The following is a 17,461-nucleotide window of genomic DNA, read 5'->3' on the forward strand; positions in this document are numbered from 1 at the left end:
TTTTAGGATGTACTGTAACAAGTCGGGTAAAAACCTGTAGTGCTGTTTGTCTAACTACAACAATGTCATGTCCCTACTGCTGAGTCGTGGCTTGTTTCTAAGGCTTGGTAACCATAGGGCCAGTTTACACACATTAACTAACTATACCCTGCCTGACCGTCCTGAGCCGTTCTAAATCTGAGAGCTTAGGTGGAGTACAGGGTTTAGTCAGACAAAAGCTGCTTCATTACAAAAAAAGTCCACTTTAGACTCATGAAATCCATATATATCAGCTGACCTGTAGGGTGTGCAGAAAAGGAGCACAAAACATTACAACCTGGAGACCTTGATTGAGCTGCAGGTATTTATTAAAGTCAAAGGAAAGAATCTGAATCACAACCAGCTGTGGGTTTCTCCAAAATCCCAATTTAGATTAAGCGTTTGTGTGATTGAAACGCACTATCTATATGAGCAAAGACAAAAAACGTATAATGGTAAATGTTTTTATTTAATCGGAACCTATAGCTGAGAAAAAGACTCACTGAAGCCTTGTCACTGGATTTTATGGCCAAATCTTAGGTGGAGTGCATGATTTCTCCTGCTTTATTTAAAGAAGTGTGGTGTACCCACCAGTAATATGTCTTTACTGGCTGCTGCTGATGTTAACGCAACTGAATTTCACTCGCTGAACAAGCAAAGTACAAAAACAACCTAAATGTCAAAATGAGAAAAAGACTGACTTGAGACCGACTTATGAAGGTGGAGTCATCTATTATAAACTGGTCAAGGCTGTGTGGGATCATGGAGGTTGAAGTAGCTGTAATCTTTGAATGGATTCAAAAGGATTTAACCGAGTCCAACGTATACGCTACGCCTAAGATCTGTGTCAACGACTGAACTGCAGGACGTGTAGAAGAACAGCAGAAAACATGATTCACAGCCAGACTCTGGCTGGTCCTGATACTGAATTGGACCAATCCATGCATGCCATGTGGGGCTGCAGGTATTTATTCAAGTCAAAGCATCACAAGTGACTGTGAACAAAATGCAAAATTGTTTGATTTACTTTGAAAATTGGAAAAATACTATTTTTGATCCTGTTACATCAATTGGTCATGTAGAAGTGAAACATTTCAACATCTCTAAATGTGAGTCCCTGATTGATTTTGAATTCTAAGTCAAATACTCCTTGTTAGATTTTTTTGTGTTTTTGATCAGCTATTAAAAGTCAAAAGATTTACAAGCAGTCCGTGTTTGTGAGGAAAAAAAGAAGGCAATAGATTGAAATCTGTGTGACCTGACTTTCATGGACAACAAATGTGAACTGAAACCCACTGCTTGTTAGATGAAAGGCTGAAAAAATGCGGCGGTGTACTGTTAAAGGAGGTTTTTAAGAGGAACATCAGAGTTCAGGAGGTCACTGAAGTGGAAACAGGTTCTTGTGCAGTAAAAACTTATTTCTGCATGCAGGCTTCTCTTTTTACCAGCTGATTTGATAATTTCTGGAAACTGACCATTGTTGCTCCATAAAAGGAAAAACACGGCCCGCCTTCGGATTTAGTACATCCTTACTCTAAAATACAAAGACAAGTTATGTGCAAAGGCATAGCCTCACTGTCAGGCCTTTAGGTCGTTTAAAAAAACCTTCAATTTCAGAATCAGAATCAGTCGCAGTTCACAGGTTACTGGTTGGCTATATCCTCCTGAGCCCCAGCCCATTGAAAGATACTGTTTTTCCTTGGGTCTCGGGTGGACCAGTTTAAGTACAATGAGAATCCCAAGGAGACTTGCAAACTGTCATATTAAGGATGATTTGATCTCATTTCACTGAAATACTTTGGAAGGAACGGTAATTCTTGTGAAAAGGGAAATGTGCCTGTAAAATGACAAATAGGTCCTTGATCTTGAGCACTGTATAGGTAACGACCCATTAAGTAATCACTAAACTAACTGTTGCTGGACGAGCAAACAACACATAGGTGGCAACGTTTAAAGTTACACTTTCAACAGAGACGACTAGAACAACTGGACAATCCTGAGCATCTCGATATTACTTGTTATTTAATTCAAATATCCCTTTCTGGGATTTCATTACCTCGATGAGAATCAATTCATCAAGACATTAATACAAATGTATTTGTTCTTCTTGCTAGAATAAGATTTAATTTAAAAATAAACTCAAAATAAAGTCTCTTTAAAGTTTTAAAAGTGCAGCTTTTTATTCTAAAGCTTGATTTTTTTTCCATGTTTGTCTTGTAAAAATAAATCAAACCTGCACAGTGAAGGGTTACACAGGTTGAGGCCAGCTGAGACCAAATTGGAGCGTATGTGCCCCAGGCTGCTAAAATGAGCGAGACACCCCTGGGCTATGGTTTGATTTTAGCTTGGCACATCAGCGTTATACTCTTGGCAATCATTACTGGCTTTGTGGTATTGATTTAAGAATCTTTGGGCTGTGCATGCTAACTGCCTACACCTCAAGTGTGCACAGAGGCATGCCTAGGGTTGGCATAGGAGAGACTACCACTTCCTGTTAGCTCCTTTCTTACTCTCCTGGTTGAAGTTACACACATTTTAGCTTCGATTCTTTGAATAAACAAAGCCCGTGTTTATTTCTTGGTTTGTCATACAACAGTACCTATGATCTCCCCTTTATCAGCCACCAGCCTCAAGCAAGCAAGACTACACAGCTTCTCCAGCTGCAACTTGGTTGTTGTTGATGGTTTCTTCGCTGGGGATTAATTATTAAACATATTTGATTTTTCCTTTGTTCTGTGATTTTGAGTGTTGCCTGACGAGATGATCAGAAACTGGACCATAAATGACAAAAAGGTTTGCTATGATTTCTATTCTTGACTTCCTGATGAGGAGCTCTGTGTATAAACAGTTTTATGTTACTAAACTGTTACTGACCATCTGTTCATCATGTGTTTTTTCCACCTGAATTCTTGGATGATGGGTCATGGAAGGTAAAATTTCAAGCTAGATTAGTCCAAACGGTCGTTTTGTTGGTTTGCTGCCACTTTTCAGACTGTTTCAAAGCTTTTTTCTTCCAATGCTGCTAGGTGGAAATAATTTAATTCTTCATGATAGATCCTACCACTTTTCACATGCAAAAAAAAAAAAAAAATTTACTATAACAATGAACATTTTTGACATTTTTATCCCACTTTTTACGTGGTGCAAGGATCTGAAGTACTGGTCATAATGTTTCTCTTATACCTGATGGAAGCCGAGGAAGTCCTGAATGGTGGGGGACGTGTAGAAGACGTAGCCTTCAGCTGTCACCACCAACACGAAGCCGCTCAACGCCTGGAGATCGAAAACAAGCTTTGCCATCTTCGTTCTATCAGAATGTCTGAAATAAGCCACAAGCATGTGAAAGGCGTTACCTGAAGCAGCAGGTCTCCCTCAGAGAAGTTCACCCCATCGATGGAGGTCACTGTGGAAGTCGTGAAGGAGGAGGGGGCAGTGGAGGTTGCGGAGGATGGCTGCAGCGCCGAGCTCGCGCTGTTTCCTCCAAACATGATGCTCCGCTCGCTGGAGTAGCTGGAGTTGTTGTTCTGGCCCATCTTCATGGTGGCTGCAGGTGATGAAGATGAACAGTTAATTTGCTGAAGCTTTAAAACGTGTATGACATTTAAAACACCAACGAGGATTGCTTGGGGGGGGGGTAAAAAAAAAAGACTATTTTTCTTTGTTGTTGGATTTATTTTCCACTTTTGATTTTGTTTTAACACAGAAGACCCCACAGGGCCAAACCGAATGCAGTTTGAGACGTGCTAAACAAATAAAAAGTGATGCAAACATGACTCTGACCTCATCTTGAAACAGCTGGCTGTCTTATTACAAAACTGTCAAATTTCTCAAGAATCTCTGATGAAATATGAAGTGAGAAAAACACCAAAAGCGGAACATCACTGTCTCTTTCCATCAGGGTGGAGCTGCCTCCTGCTTCCTGTCATCTTACAACACCGTAACTCTGCTCTCCCTTCTCTTCCTCTTCCCTTTCTGGCACTTATCGATCAGCTATTATCCAAAAGAAAAACAAGAGAAAAAAATAACTGCCCCAAAGCAGCTTAGCACAGCACAGAGGAAGCAGGTGGTTTTCGAAGATGGAAGCCGGTCTTAAAGGGCGAAAGAAGGACTGAAGGAGTCTGGAGTGTTTTTACTACACTCGGTTGGTTTGTTGGTTTTTACTGTTTGTCTCGCACTGATATTGAGAGATGCATTTTACACTTCTGGATATTTTTTCTTTTCTTCGGCCTTGGTCTTTTACCGTCACAGTATTTTGCTTTTCCTTGTCTTGTAGAGCTCGTTGTAAAGTTTTTTTAGGATGCTCTTGTGTTTTTTTTTTCTCACAGGGCATAAAAGGTCTGTGCAAATTTGCTTTTATATAGAGCAACACTAAAAAAGCACAGTGATTTGACAGAATCAAGCATTGGAACGCCTTTAAAACTCCAAAATACTAAATCTTGAAACTATAAAAACATCCTTAGCTCCAACATGTCTACTCTAAACATCAAAAATTACTAATATCTCACAGGTTCAGCTTCTTGATTTGTTGTTATTCTTCAAGTTTTATATAGCAAATTGAAATTGTTTTGGTTTTAGGGGGAGGGGAAACAGATTTAAAGATGAAAAATGAGTCGATTAATCCAGAAAATAATAGTGGCGGCCTTCACTCTGTGCAGACTGCTGGTTTAGAGTACTGGCAATGCTTCTGTCCCAGCCCAAGCGCTGGGTTTTGAAATTCAATTCCTGGAGGCTTGCTCAGCCCCCGTCCTTGTTAAAAGTCCAGGCTGAATGAGGATAACAGACGGAGCCACAAAATTACCCGTTGGCCTCGGCGTTTCCCCCCATGGACCAAACGCAGCGGGGAGGCAGCCATTTTGGACGACAGAGCTCATGTGAAGTGGTTGACGGAGGCCCTGGGAGCTGCCGGAGAGGCTTGGATCGATCTGGTTTTCTAAGAGCACAAGAGGAGTTGCGTTGCAGCCTCTTCTCCAACAAAACAATCATAAAGGCATTTCGTGTATAATTTAGAGATACTGGATAAAAACCCTCGGATTATAACTGCCTGAAAACAAAAATCACACAGAGCTTTTTTAGGAAAGAAACTCTTCCCTGCAATGATTATGTTTGACAAGCTCAAACTTTGCTCTGAAATGGGGCCTTCAGCAAAGTCTTCTAAATGATTAAAGGCACAAAACTAGAGGCTGTGGAAAAAATGCAACTCCAATGTGGATTAAACATGGGAAAAGTTTTGAATAATAAAGTCAGTTTAAGTACAAGAAGTCCTTAAGAGGTGGGTTTTTTCTACTCTTGGATCTTAATGATGTCATAGAGAGTGAATATCTCTGATTATAGTCATTGGAGACACACAGCTCCCTAATTTATCAACTCACTGTAACACGTACAGGTATATTAGTGATGCTCTATGGCCAGAAAAAGCAACAAAAGTACCAGATTTGAGCACTCAAGCCAGAATTCGAACGACTCGATGATCTTTTATTGAATTTTTGACACAAAGTTAAATAATTCAGTTTTGATATGCTCTGTTTGGTTTAAGTTGCTTTAAAGTCAAATATGTGGTTAAATAAAACAAGCACGGAGAATATCAGGAACATTTTCCCAACTACTGGGATCTTCCAAGGGAAAGACTTCAGTTTGCTTGGAGCCATAAAAATACCACCAGAGCCAGATAATCTGATATTTGCCTGGTACAAAGACAGGAACATGCCGGAGGAAAAGCAAACCAGATGGGTTGGTTAAACACACTGAAGCACACGGAAAGGAAATGTACCAGTGTGGGCTAAACTGGGCACATCAGCGTCAGTGCGTGAGTTTCCTGAGAGAGAGAGGCAGCATTACATTTCAGAGTTTATATCAAAAGACACATTCTTGACCACACAAACGATCTGGTACACATAATAATCTGAGGTATGGAACGCTTGGTACAAATATTAAAATACACCAAAAAGCCGAAGAAACATACCCTGCAGAGACGGCTACATCTTTAGCTTGGTAAAAGATAGAAATCAGTTTCTTCTTTAAATGTTATAATTAATGGTACTGCATGGACTTAACACTGGAATGTACAAAATGCTGGGGTGCTTCCAAGCTCTGATATGGTATTATTTAATTGGGACAAAAGTAATTAATTAAAAAAAACTATAAAAATGACATCAAAAAGAGTTTATATGTGAAAGTCACTACAAGTGGATAACGCATATGTCAAGCTACGTCATGATACATTATGACAGAATATTGTACGATATGTGAGATATGATATCGTAAAATACGATAAGCTATAAAAGGGTAAGTCATCTTGACACGGTAAGAGAAAACAGGATAATGACACAATACTGGATGATACAGTGATATCATACGATATTTTACAATACAATAAGTTAAGATACGATACAGCATGACATTGATTTTAATTTAAATACCACCTTTGGTGAAGAAGCAAACATTAACAGCAAAATTCACGCCCAAACCTGCTCATACATAGCACAAGATTATATAAGCAACTGTACTAACAAATGCACAAACAACAATAAGATAATGGCTGGACTCTAAATAACAACAAAAGGATCTCTAAGTTAACAGTCTGGAGACTGTTCATGGAAAATTTACAGTGACCATTTGATTCTGTGTGATTTTCACCATACAAAGCTTCATTGTATAAATCCACAGAGCACAAATAACAACATGCTAAACCACATTACGAAAAGTTGCATTACAATGCTCCGTTTTTGTTTTTTTTATATGATAGCATGATGAAATGCAGGATGAAGCTTAAAGCTCAGCTCAAAGATGATTACTGTTTACCTGTGGGTAGCATATTGGCTTCTTTTAGTAAGTTCCCATCGAGCACTGTGGGTGTGTCAACATGCATACTTCAATAACAGACTCATTTTTAATCCCATGCTTCTTTGCTTTCTCCCCCATCTCAGGAAGTTTTCCCCCCGGTACCATGCCAAATGTTTTACTGCTCCCACAGCACGCTTTGCACAGCATTTAACATGATTTATGGGAAAACATAACAGCACCAATCGATTTCACGCCTTCTCGCAAGTCATGAATTTGAATACTGAATCCTTTTTTCTCGCAGGCCTACAGCAGCATTTACAGGATCAGTCTGAGGAGTTATGTACAGACATGATTTTATTTTGACTGTGTTTATCGAGCTAGGAAATATTTACCTGCTTAATGGGTTTAGATTCCCACAGGGAAGCGTCCCGGCACAACCATAGGCATTTAGGTTGGGGTATTTAGCAACTCTATGAGGGCAGTTGTTGACAGCTATAGGTAATGCTAATAAAAACTGTACAAGAACTTCTGACATGGCTGATTTCAGTCATTCAGCAGTGAAAAAATGCTGATTAGCCACATTCCCAGGAGTCCAATTTGACGTTGTCTGCTATATCTCATCATCAGTTCCCATCACCAAAGATATTTCACCAGTATTTTATTTTAAAGAAGAAGAGAAAATAAGTTCTTCCATTTGTTTTTGATATTTTGGTTACATAGGCTTAATAGAGAATAGATTATTTTTCCTTCATTTTTAATGCCACATTTCATGTACCCATTTGATGTTTAACATGGAATTCTTTTAAATAACTGCATTGTACGCTTGCATAACATCACTACACTGATAGGAGATTTAAAAACGTAAGATCTCTCCAAAAAGTGTTTGCCACACAATCGCAGAAGCTAAAGTCAACAACAAAAAGATTCAAATCAGGAATCAAAATGTGTTGGGAAGTATGGGGAGTGCTTGGTGACAAACAGGGATTATAAAAATGCATAGAGCTTCTAAGGAGGGGGAAAAGACAAAGACAGGAAGTAATACAACAAAAGGTGCCACAGAAAGCCAACTACCAAAACAAGACAAGAAGTAAAAACAGAGACAAAAAGAGACACTGGAAAAATGCAAAGAAACCACAGCTCTGTAAAATGACTGTGAAGTCATTTGTCTCAGGGAATCAACTGAAATGAGCAAAACCCAGTCGATCACCAGACACCACACAAGCCTCATCTACAGTCTGTGGCTACAGGATTATTGTAGCCAAAGTAGCTTATTTGTCAGCAGGGAGCAGGGAATATATATCAATGCGTCAACGCGTTAACAAGCTAACCGCACTAACGAGCTAAGTGCACTAACGTGCTAACCGCTCTAACTCGTTGACAGAGATTTGCCGTGTTATGGCGTTAATCTCATTAAAATGAGATTAACGCCATAACAGTGCTGACAGCACTAATATATATATATATATATGTATATGTATATATGCAGGGGTGCACATAAGTGGTCTGCAGGTGCGCATTTGCTGTCAAAATAAAAGACGTGCACCAGATAAGAAGATGCAAACGTGCGTTTGCGTACATAAAATTTTCTGGAGGAGGACAGACATTTGTTTAGAACTCTTAAAGATGTCGAAGAAGCAAGCTCCTTTAAGCAATTACTTTGGTGTTCCTCCACCTCCAAAGAAATGTCAGAAGGAGTCCGAACCACAAAAGAAGCACATATTCTCGGAAAAGTGGTTGCAGAACGTGAGCTGGCTTCAAACAAATGATGAACGCACAGAGATGTGGTGCAGAATATGCCGTGAAAATCCCACTCTAGCAGACAAAACCAGTGTCTTTTATATGTATGCAAACGCGCGTTGCAACTTCTTATCTGTTGCGGGTCTTTTATTTTGACAGACAGACAGACTATCTATCTATCTATCTATCTATCTATCTATCTATCTATATATACATATATACACATACATATATATATACGTATACGTATATATATATATACGTATACGTATATATATATATATATATATATATATATATATATATACATACACACACACACACATATACGTATATATATATATATACATACACACACACACACATATACGTATATATATATATATATATATATATATATATATATATATATATATATATATATATATATATATATATATATATATATATATGGTTATGGTGTTCCATGTATGCCTTGCCTGCTAGCATCTTGCACCCTGCTGTTATGTGCTGGATTGTCTCTGGGGCATCTTTACACAGCCTGCACCTGGGGTCTTGCCTGGTGTGATAGACCCCAGCCTCTATAGATCTTGTACTCAGAGCTTGTTCTTGTGCTGCCATGATTAGTGCCTCTGTGCTGTCTTTCAGTCCAGCTTTGTCCAGCCACTGGTAGGATTTCTGGATATCAGCCACCTCCTCTATCTGCCGGTGGTACATACCGTGCAGGGGCCTGTCTTTCCATGATGGTTCCTCGTCTCCCTCCTCTTTCTTGGGTTTCTGCTGCCTGAGGTATTCACTGAGCACTCGATCAGTTGGGGCCATCTTCCCAATGTATTCTTGGATGTTCGTTGTCTCATCCTGGACTGTGGTGCTGACACTCACCAGTCCCCGGCCCCCTTCCTTCCGCTTAGCGTACAGCCTCAGGGTGCTGGACTTGGGGTGAAACCCTCCATGCATGGTAAGGAGCTTTCTTGTCTTTATGTCAGTGGCTTCTATCTCCTCCTTTGGCCAGCCTATTACCCCAGCAGGGTACCTGATCACGGGTAGGTGTTGATGGCCCGGATCTTGTTCTTACCATTCAGCTGACTCCTCAGGACTTGCCTGACCCTCTGCAGGTACTTGGTGGTTGCAGCTTTTCTAGCGGCCTCTTCATGGTTCCCATTCACCTGCGGGATCCCCAAGTACTTGTAACTGTTCTCTATGTCTGCAATGTTGCCTTCTGGTAGTTCAATCCCCTCAGTTCTGACTACCTTCCCTCTCTTTGTTATCATCCGACTACACTTCTGCAGTCCGAATGACATTCCAATGTCATTGCTGTATAGCCTGGTAGTGTGGATCAGTGAATCGATGTCTCGTTCACTCTTGGCATACAGCTTGATGTCATCCATGTACAGGAGGTGGCTGACAACTGCTCCGTTCCGTAGTCGGTATCCGTAGCCAGTCTTGTTAATGATCTCACTGAGGGGGTTCAGGCCTATGCAGAACAGCAGTGGGGACAGAGCATCTCCTTGGTAGATCCCGCACTTGATGGTGACTTGTGCTATGGGCTTGGAGTTGGCCTCTAGTGTTGTACGCCACATCCCCGTTAAGTTCACGATGAAGGCTCTTAGGGTCCCATTGATCTTGTACAATTCTAGGAATTCCAGTATCCAGCTGTGTGGCATTGAGTCATAGGCCTTCTTCTAATCAATCCAGGCAGTGCACAGTAGCTGGTGTTTTGCGCCTCTGGTATTCTTGCCAATTCCTTTCTGTGTCCTGCTCATGTATTGACCCATGTGCCTGTTCATCTTAGCGGATATGATGCCTGACAGGAGCTTCCATGTAGTACTGAGGCAGGTTATTGGTCGGTAGTTGGAGGGGACTGGTCCCTTCTTGGGGTCCTTGGGGATCAGGACCGTCTGACCTTCGGTTAGCCATTCCGGGTGTCTCTCGTTAACTAGCAGCTGGTTCATTTGTGCTGCCAGACGCTCGTGGAGTGCAGTCAGCTTCTTTAGCCAGTAGGCGTGAACCATGTCGGGCCCTGGTGCTGTCCAACTCTTCATACTGGAGACCCTTTCTTGGATATCTGCCACTGTGATGGTTACTGGACCCTGTTCAGGGAGGTCGCTGTGGTCTGCCCTCAGATCCACTAGCCACTGAGCATTGCCGTTATGGGTTGCGTCCTTCTCCCATATGCTCTTCTAGTATTGCTCCGTCTCCAGCCTTGGTGGTGCTGTTCTCTTATTATTATTGTTCCCTTGCCACTGAGAGTACACCTTTGCTGGTTCTGTGGAGAACAGCTGGTTTATTCTCCTGCCTTCTATCTCTCTGGTGTACCTCCTCAAGCGGCTGGCCAAGGCTGTGAGTCTTTTCTTGGCAGTTTCCAAGGCCTCAGGTATGGACAGCTTGCTGTATTTCTTATGCACCTGCTTTGTCGCACCTTTCTGCAACTCCGATAGTTGGCTAACCTTCCTCCGTGCTACTTTGATCTTGCCCTCTAGCCTCCTTCTCCATGGAGGGTACTGCCCCTTGTGGCTGTTCAACTTGTAGCCAAGCATCTCACTGATCACTGCTGCCGTATTGTAGATCAGCTTGTTGGTGTCGGTAATCGTGGTTGTAGTTATTGTCCGTAGTGCTGCATTAACATCATCTAGCAGACCTTCTGAGGGTACTTCACGTAATCTTGGTAACCGGCTACGGTGGATCCAGGTTTCAAGCTTGGCCATGATCCTATTTTTCAGGTCAGTTCCTCTTGCACTCAACGATCCTTCTCCTATTGCACTTGGGGCTATGTGCCCAATCTCGGGTGGGGGTGATGATATCTCCCCCCTGACCTGGCGTCCTGACTCCTCCTTGCCGTAGCATTTGTGTTGTACCTCGTCAATCTCTAGCTGTGAGAGCAGTCCCTTCTTTCGAATGTTGGAACATTGAGCTACTAGTTGTTTCGCCGTCATTGTGGATGTTGTGGATGTTACTTGCGTAGTAGCATTCCAACAAAGCCCTGTTTTCGTCTCTTGCCCACCGATGCCTTCTTGTTCCAGTAGCCCACTTTTCGTCAGGGTGCCCTGGTTCCTCAGCACCTGACGCGGACCTTGTTGATCCGGCTGAGCGCTCAACACAGACAGCGCTATCGTCAGAAGGAAGAGCGCAGGGCAAGCTAGCGAGACAGAAGTTAAGCTCTCCTTGCAACATGGCAAATTGAACCTCCCCCACCCTCATTCAGATCTGGCGTTTGGAATTATTTTGGTTTTCATGTGACGTATGACCCTGAAGGTAAGCGCGTCAGGGACTAAAGTAAAACAGTATGTTGGATGTGCCACGCAATGCTCAATTACAATAATTAAAGCAGTCTTATATATATATATATATATATATATATATATATATATATATATATATATATATATATATATATATATATATATATATATATATATATATAGTTTTAGGTAAGACTACTTTTCATGCTCTGTAACATACCGTTTATCTAAGTGCACATTAGCCTGTTATCAACTGTTAGGTAAAGATTGGGTGGCTTTACTTTGCCTGTGAATACAACAATGGTCATCAAGATGGTTTGTAAAACTGGCTTTCAAAACAGCCAGCGCATAGCTGCTGTATGTTTATGCACTTGCTTGTTATCAGATCACTGTTGGCAGCGTAGGTGTGCACAGCACTAAAAAGTGAGTCCCTGCATGTGTGGTATAGTGTCAGCACAGTTTCATTACCACAATTTATAAGCTCTGTACCCATGTGTATGTATACAGTATATTCTTCCTGTAACAAATGTTTATCTTATTTGCGATTGTCACAATCATATAAAGAAATTTAAATAATCAATGCATATTTTACACCAAAAATAATTTATATAGTTCCTCCTGAGTGTGCTACTCAAACCATATTCCCCAAGCACCCATGATGTGAAAGATGGGTGGCCACACACTTTATGAGCTGGGACTTATAGTTTATATATAGTTATATAGTATAGTTTCACACTTTTGGCTATATTAAAGATACAATGGACAGTAGAGAAAGCAACAGCATTAATGCTGCTATGCTCGTCAGGCTTTTCAGCACATGTTAAAAGTATCCAGCTTGCTGAACTTGATAAATTAAACACAGTTTCTTTGCATTAGACCTGTGATGGAGTGACAACCTGTCCAGGGTGTAGCATGCCTCTTTCCCAGTGACAGTTGGGATAAGGTCCAGCCCAACCACAACCTTGATCTGCATAAGCGGAAGAAGATAAGTGGCTGGAATTGAAGACGCAGGAAACAAAACAACTGCAACAAAACAGTCGATAACATCCAAAAAGTACAGCCCCTGCAGCTCATGCTGAGCTCAGAAAAAGACTGTTAGTAAATAATCCTCATGCTTCAAGAGCTTTACAGAGGAGTCTGTGGCTGAAGCACGTGATCCACACATGTGGGATTTATGCCATTCTTTAATTTCTTTCATTCGTTACTAAAGAAGAAGAGAAGAAACTTCAATCAATCTTAGAATCATAATCATCTTATATACAGTAAATATAAGAAATAACCTTTGTTATGAAATAACCTGGCATCCTGGTGCACCTACTCACTCTCATAACACCTATTTTGACTTCCTTTCTGTAATACAAACATTGCTTCATGATGTAGGAATGCCAGATATTAATTTCTCAACAGATGACTCTAAATTTAGTCATCCACCATGTGAATAAAAGTGACACTTACGGTAACAAAATGTACTGCAATTTAAACAGAAACTGGACAGGATGGGACTTGTTGTCTTAGTGAGACACACTTTATTGAACTGATTGATGATTAGAGGTGTAAATGCCAAGCAGCTGTCAATAACACACACAATATGCGCTGTATGTGTGAACAAATATCGAGTTAAGCTGTATACCAGCCAAAACTAATCACAAGAATTCTTGAAGTGTGCGTCCTTGTCTTCGGTTTCACCGTTGGCTCAGTGTGGTTTGAGTGCGTGTGTGGGGCGTGGGGGTGGGGTGGGGGGGTTGAGCTGTTTGTCTGGGCATGCCCAGAGAGTGCCTGTAACACAGTCATAGCTAGAGGCATCTGGTTTAGTGGTTCAGCATCTAAGTACGGCAACAATGAGCTATTTTAGTCACAAAAAGAAGAAGACAGACGTGTGATTAACATGAGGAAGAAGAAAACATAAAAGAAGGTTGTGAGGTATAAATAGAGAAAGTGCCAAAGTGATAATTGACAAAAATCAAAGAATAAAAAACAAAATAAGCCACACAAAGAATTGGAAAATTCTTGCTGCAAAAACAAGTGTTACAATACGATAAGGACTAGATTAAATTTAAAAAAAGAAAAGAAAAGAAAAAAAAAAGAGAGGACCGACACAGGTGCCCTGGGGAACTCCCCACTCTGGTAAAACTACTTCTTTCATCCCGCTACCCATATACTAATATTTAAAGTTAACCCATTCTGCTTTTCATTATTTTCTGTCATATACATACATCCTGTTCAAATAATGAGTATCAGTGTATGCAGATTTTTTCACTCTAGCAGAGAAATGAGAATCAAGTTATGGAGCTGAAAAGCAGTAAAATAGCTCCCTTTAAAAATGTGAGATAAAAATAAGTTGATTTAAAACAAAAAGAAAACAGAAACAAAAATAAACTCTAGACCAGCGGTCCCCAACCCCCAGGCCTCGGACCGGTACCGGTCCGTGAGTCGTTTGGTACCAGGCCACGAGAGTTGAGGCTCAGGTGTGAAATGTATGGTTTTCAGGGTTTTTGTCGGTTTTCAGCATTATTTTGTTATCGTTTTTATCGTTAACTCAGTTTTCCTGGGTCTTTTCACGTGTGTTATGAATAAATTCTCTTTTTTTTCGGTACCGGTACTAGTTTTATTTTGTTGTATTTATCCGCAACACCTTAAAGGCCGGTCCATGAAAATATTGTCGGGCATAAACTAGTCCGTGGCGCAAAAAAGGTTGGAGACTGCTGCTCTAGACGACCTATGCAGGTGCCCTGAGGAACTCTCAGCTCTGTTTGTGATGTGGTAAAAACCTCACTTCATTCACCCCTCTCCCTCAAAAAGGGTTACATTTAACAACGAGCAGCTGACTCCTACCAACTTCCACAGCCCTAGTAAAACAGGACAAGCCCCTCAATAGCACCCTCACCCCTCCACTTCTTCTTCTATGGCTTTTTTTAATGGCAACAAGACCCCGCTACAGTTTTAGTGTAAACTTTTCAAAAAGAGCTCTGGTGCTCCTACTATGCCGTTCCCATGCTCATATTTTTCAGTAAGTACAATTTCAACAGTAAAACTGTGGCAGAAGTATAAACTGAAGGGGGAAAAAGCTAAACTAAACTAAAAAAGTTGGTTAATATGATTTTATTAGATGTCAAATGAAGGTTAGTATGAGCACAAAACCCATTTCTCTCCCCATTACTTATTTGAAGTAGCAACTTCAAATGCTATTTACAGAAGGATGGGTTGAAACACTGGCATGAAAATGTTTTAAGGATTAAAAATTAATTAAGAGTTAAATAATGTGCAGACCCTTTTCCCTTAAATATAGTTCATATCTAAAGAATTTTATCTGAAAGTGAGCACACATTTTTTTTAATCTTCAGTCCAAATTGAAAGATATTCCATTTGTTATTATAAATAACTTTAAAAAACAAAAATGGGTCTGTTGCGCTTTTGATAAACTTTGCAAATTACTGTTGGTTCTAATATAACTTATTCAAATTTTGATATTATGTAATCTAAGAGGAAACTGCGCTTAGTAAATGCATACTAAGAAAATTTGCGGCTGAGAATAATGCATTTAAAACATCCACATATAAGGTAGAGAAGTATTAAAACAATTCTTATGAGTTTTCACATCTGTCACTGTAATTTAAGAGATCATTCTCACTTCGAGACACTCCATCTGTGGATCCTTTAAAACCATCTTTCGTATGAGTTCAAGCTTTCAGCGCTGAACCTCTCTGCACTTGTTGACCTCCTAATCAAACCCACAGTACATGAAATAATTTTAGGCTGGCACAAATCTTGAAACTCCCCCCTAACCTCCTCATCTCTCTTTTCTCTACATCTCCACCACCCCACCCCCTCCATTCTCCAATCTCGCAACACCCGCTCTCAAGCACTTTGTGGTTTTTTCGCTCGACTTTGAAACCCAAGAACTAAATGGAGTCATTGTTCTCCATCTCTTTAGACTGCAGAATGGAGCGGGTGTGTGTGTGTGTGTGTGTGTGTGTGTGTGTGTGTGTGTGTGTGTGTGTGTGTGTGTGTGTGTGTGTGTGACAGGGTATCGGGATCTCCAACACTCATGCTCTATCTCTCTCTCCCTCTCTCACTTTCTGATCCTCTCTGTGCAGGTTTGGGCATGAATGTCGAGAACTTTGCAAAAGTAGGGCTTGTCTGGTTAGGAAATCGAGAAGGGGTTTAGATTCAAAGCTCCACTGTGAGTGCTTTTGCATTTGGCGTTTGGCTTTAAATCAACACTTTGTGTTTTTAAAATGAGTCACTATCTGATTAATCAGTGACATTTGCTTAAATTTGGCACAAACTGTCATTGTTTGGGGGCTAATTTCATGCAGACTTGTGGAGCCTAAAATATACATTCATGTTTTTCAACAGATTGTCTGTACTTCCCCCCAAAAAGGTTGCGATTAGCTTGAAAAAGCAGCCTGAAACAGAAGCCAGAAGAAGAACAAACTTTTAACCAGCTTTTTTATCTTGAATGCTGTTTTCTGGAAACGACCAAAGATGTGATTGAAACTATGGAAAGCAGAAGAAATGTACAGACTCTTTTGAGAAATTCCCAATGATGGAATTGTTTTCCTTAAGCTTTTTTTTTACTTTTGGGTTCATTGCATTAAAATAAACGTGTTTAATTTGTTAAGTATCCATATTCACAGTATGAAATGCATCAATGAAAACCATCTTGAACAATAAGGCCTACTGACCATATGCAAGAATTTCACTGAGAGTTATATAATACATGTATAAAAATTTGAGTTAAAGATCTTATTTAATCTACTAGCTAATATACAAATATTTTATTATTTTTAAGTAATTTACTCATTACTCAGTTTGAAGAAAAATGTCAGTATCTGATTGTTCCACCTTCTTAAATACAAGAATATGTTGCTTTTTGCTTCTTGCATGACAATAATTTAAATATTTTGTAAGTTTTGGACTCTCAGTTGGACAAAATAAGGCATTTAATCACTTTTGATGGATTTGTAATGTCATGAAATAACTTGGATTTGGACAAGGAACTGGAGAGCAGCTGGACAGATGAATAAGACACTTAAATCCTCTAGACCCTAAACTGATTACTAGAGTTCTGAGGACTTTCCAGAGGAATCTGTTTTGTGTGTGTGTGTGTGTGTGTGTGTGTGTGTGTGTGTGTGTGTGTGTGTGTGTGTGTGTGTGTGTGTGTGTTTTATAAGTTTTAGATAGTCAGTGCTTTTGGAACTATGGATTCCCCTATCAAATGTACATTTGCAAATGGTAAATACTGGAGGTTCTAATAATCTGAAAGGTCCTTTATAAACCAAATATAAATATTAACTTCAAAGTCCGAGCCAAGAAAAGAGATTGTGCTCCTGTGCTCATTTACAGTTTTCATTACTCTTGGACTCCACTAGAAAAGCTTTGCATGATTAACCTAACGAAAAACATCACTGATTCCATTTAAAGATCAACCAATTCAGGGTCTGCAGTCCAAGCTTGCTTCAGTCTTCATGCTATTAATTACATTTTCTTTTTTTTAAATCGTAAATTAATTTCACAAAACCCTTTTTGTTCTTTCTTGTTTATTCTCAGACAGTAAAAGTTACCCTTATAGTAACTTTATAGTTAAAAAAAAGCTCACCTGGATAACCTTCTGCGCTTCCTTTTGGCAAATATCATGAAGGCCATGCAACTTAATATGCTACAGCCTGCCCAGAGCTTTTGCTGCA

General features: G+C 40.1%; 1 protein-coding gene across 1 annotated transcript in view; it reads right to left on the minus strand.

The window, feature by feature from the left end:
• The window catches only part of ahr2 (aryl hydrocarbon receptor 2), a 96,381-nt gene that overhangs the window by 11,403 nt on the left and 67,517 nt on the right, over positions 1-17,461 (minus strand). The window contains exons 3-4 of the mRNA XM_085266494.1: positions 3,372-3,562; positions 3,202-3,291 (exon numbers count right to left, since the gene is read on the minus strand). Coding sequence (XP_085122620.1) covers positions 3,202-3,291; positions 3,372-3,562 — 281 coding nt within the window. The remainder of the gene's footprint in view (positions 1-3,201; positions 3,292-3,371; positions 3,563-17,461) is intronic.

Source organism: Mchenga conophoros, linkage group LG23 (genome assembly GCF_057382185.1).
Source record: "Mchenga conophoros isolate Kocher_MC1m ecotype Shallow Benthic linkage group LG23, M_conophoros_male_GT1.1, whole genome shotgun sequence".
Lineage (NCBI taxonomy): Eukaryota > Metazoa > Chordata > Actinopteri > Cichliformes > Cichlidae > Mchenga > Mchenga conophoros.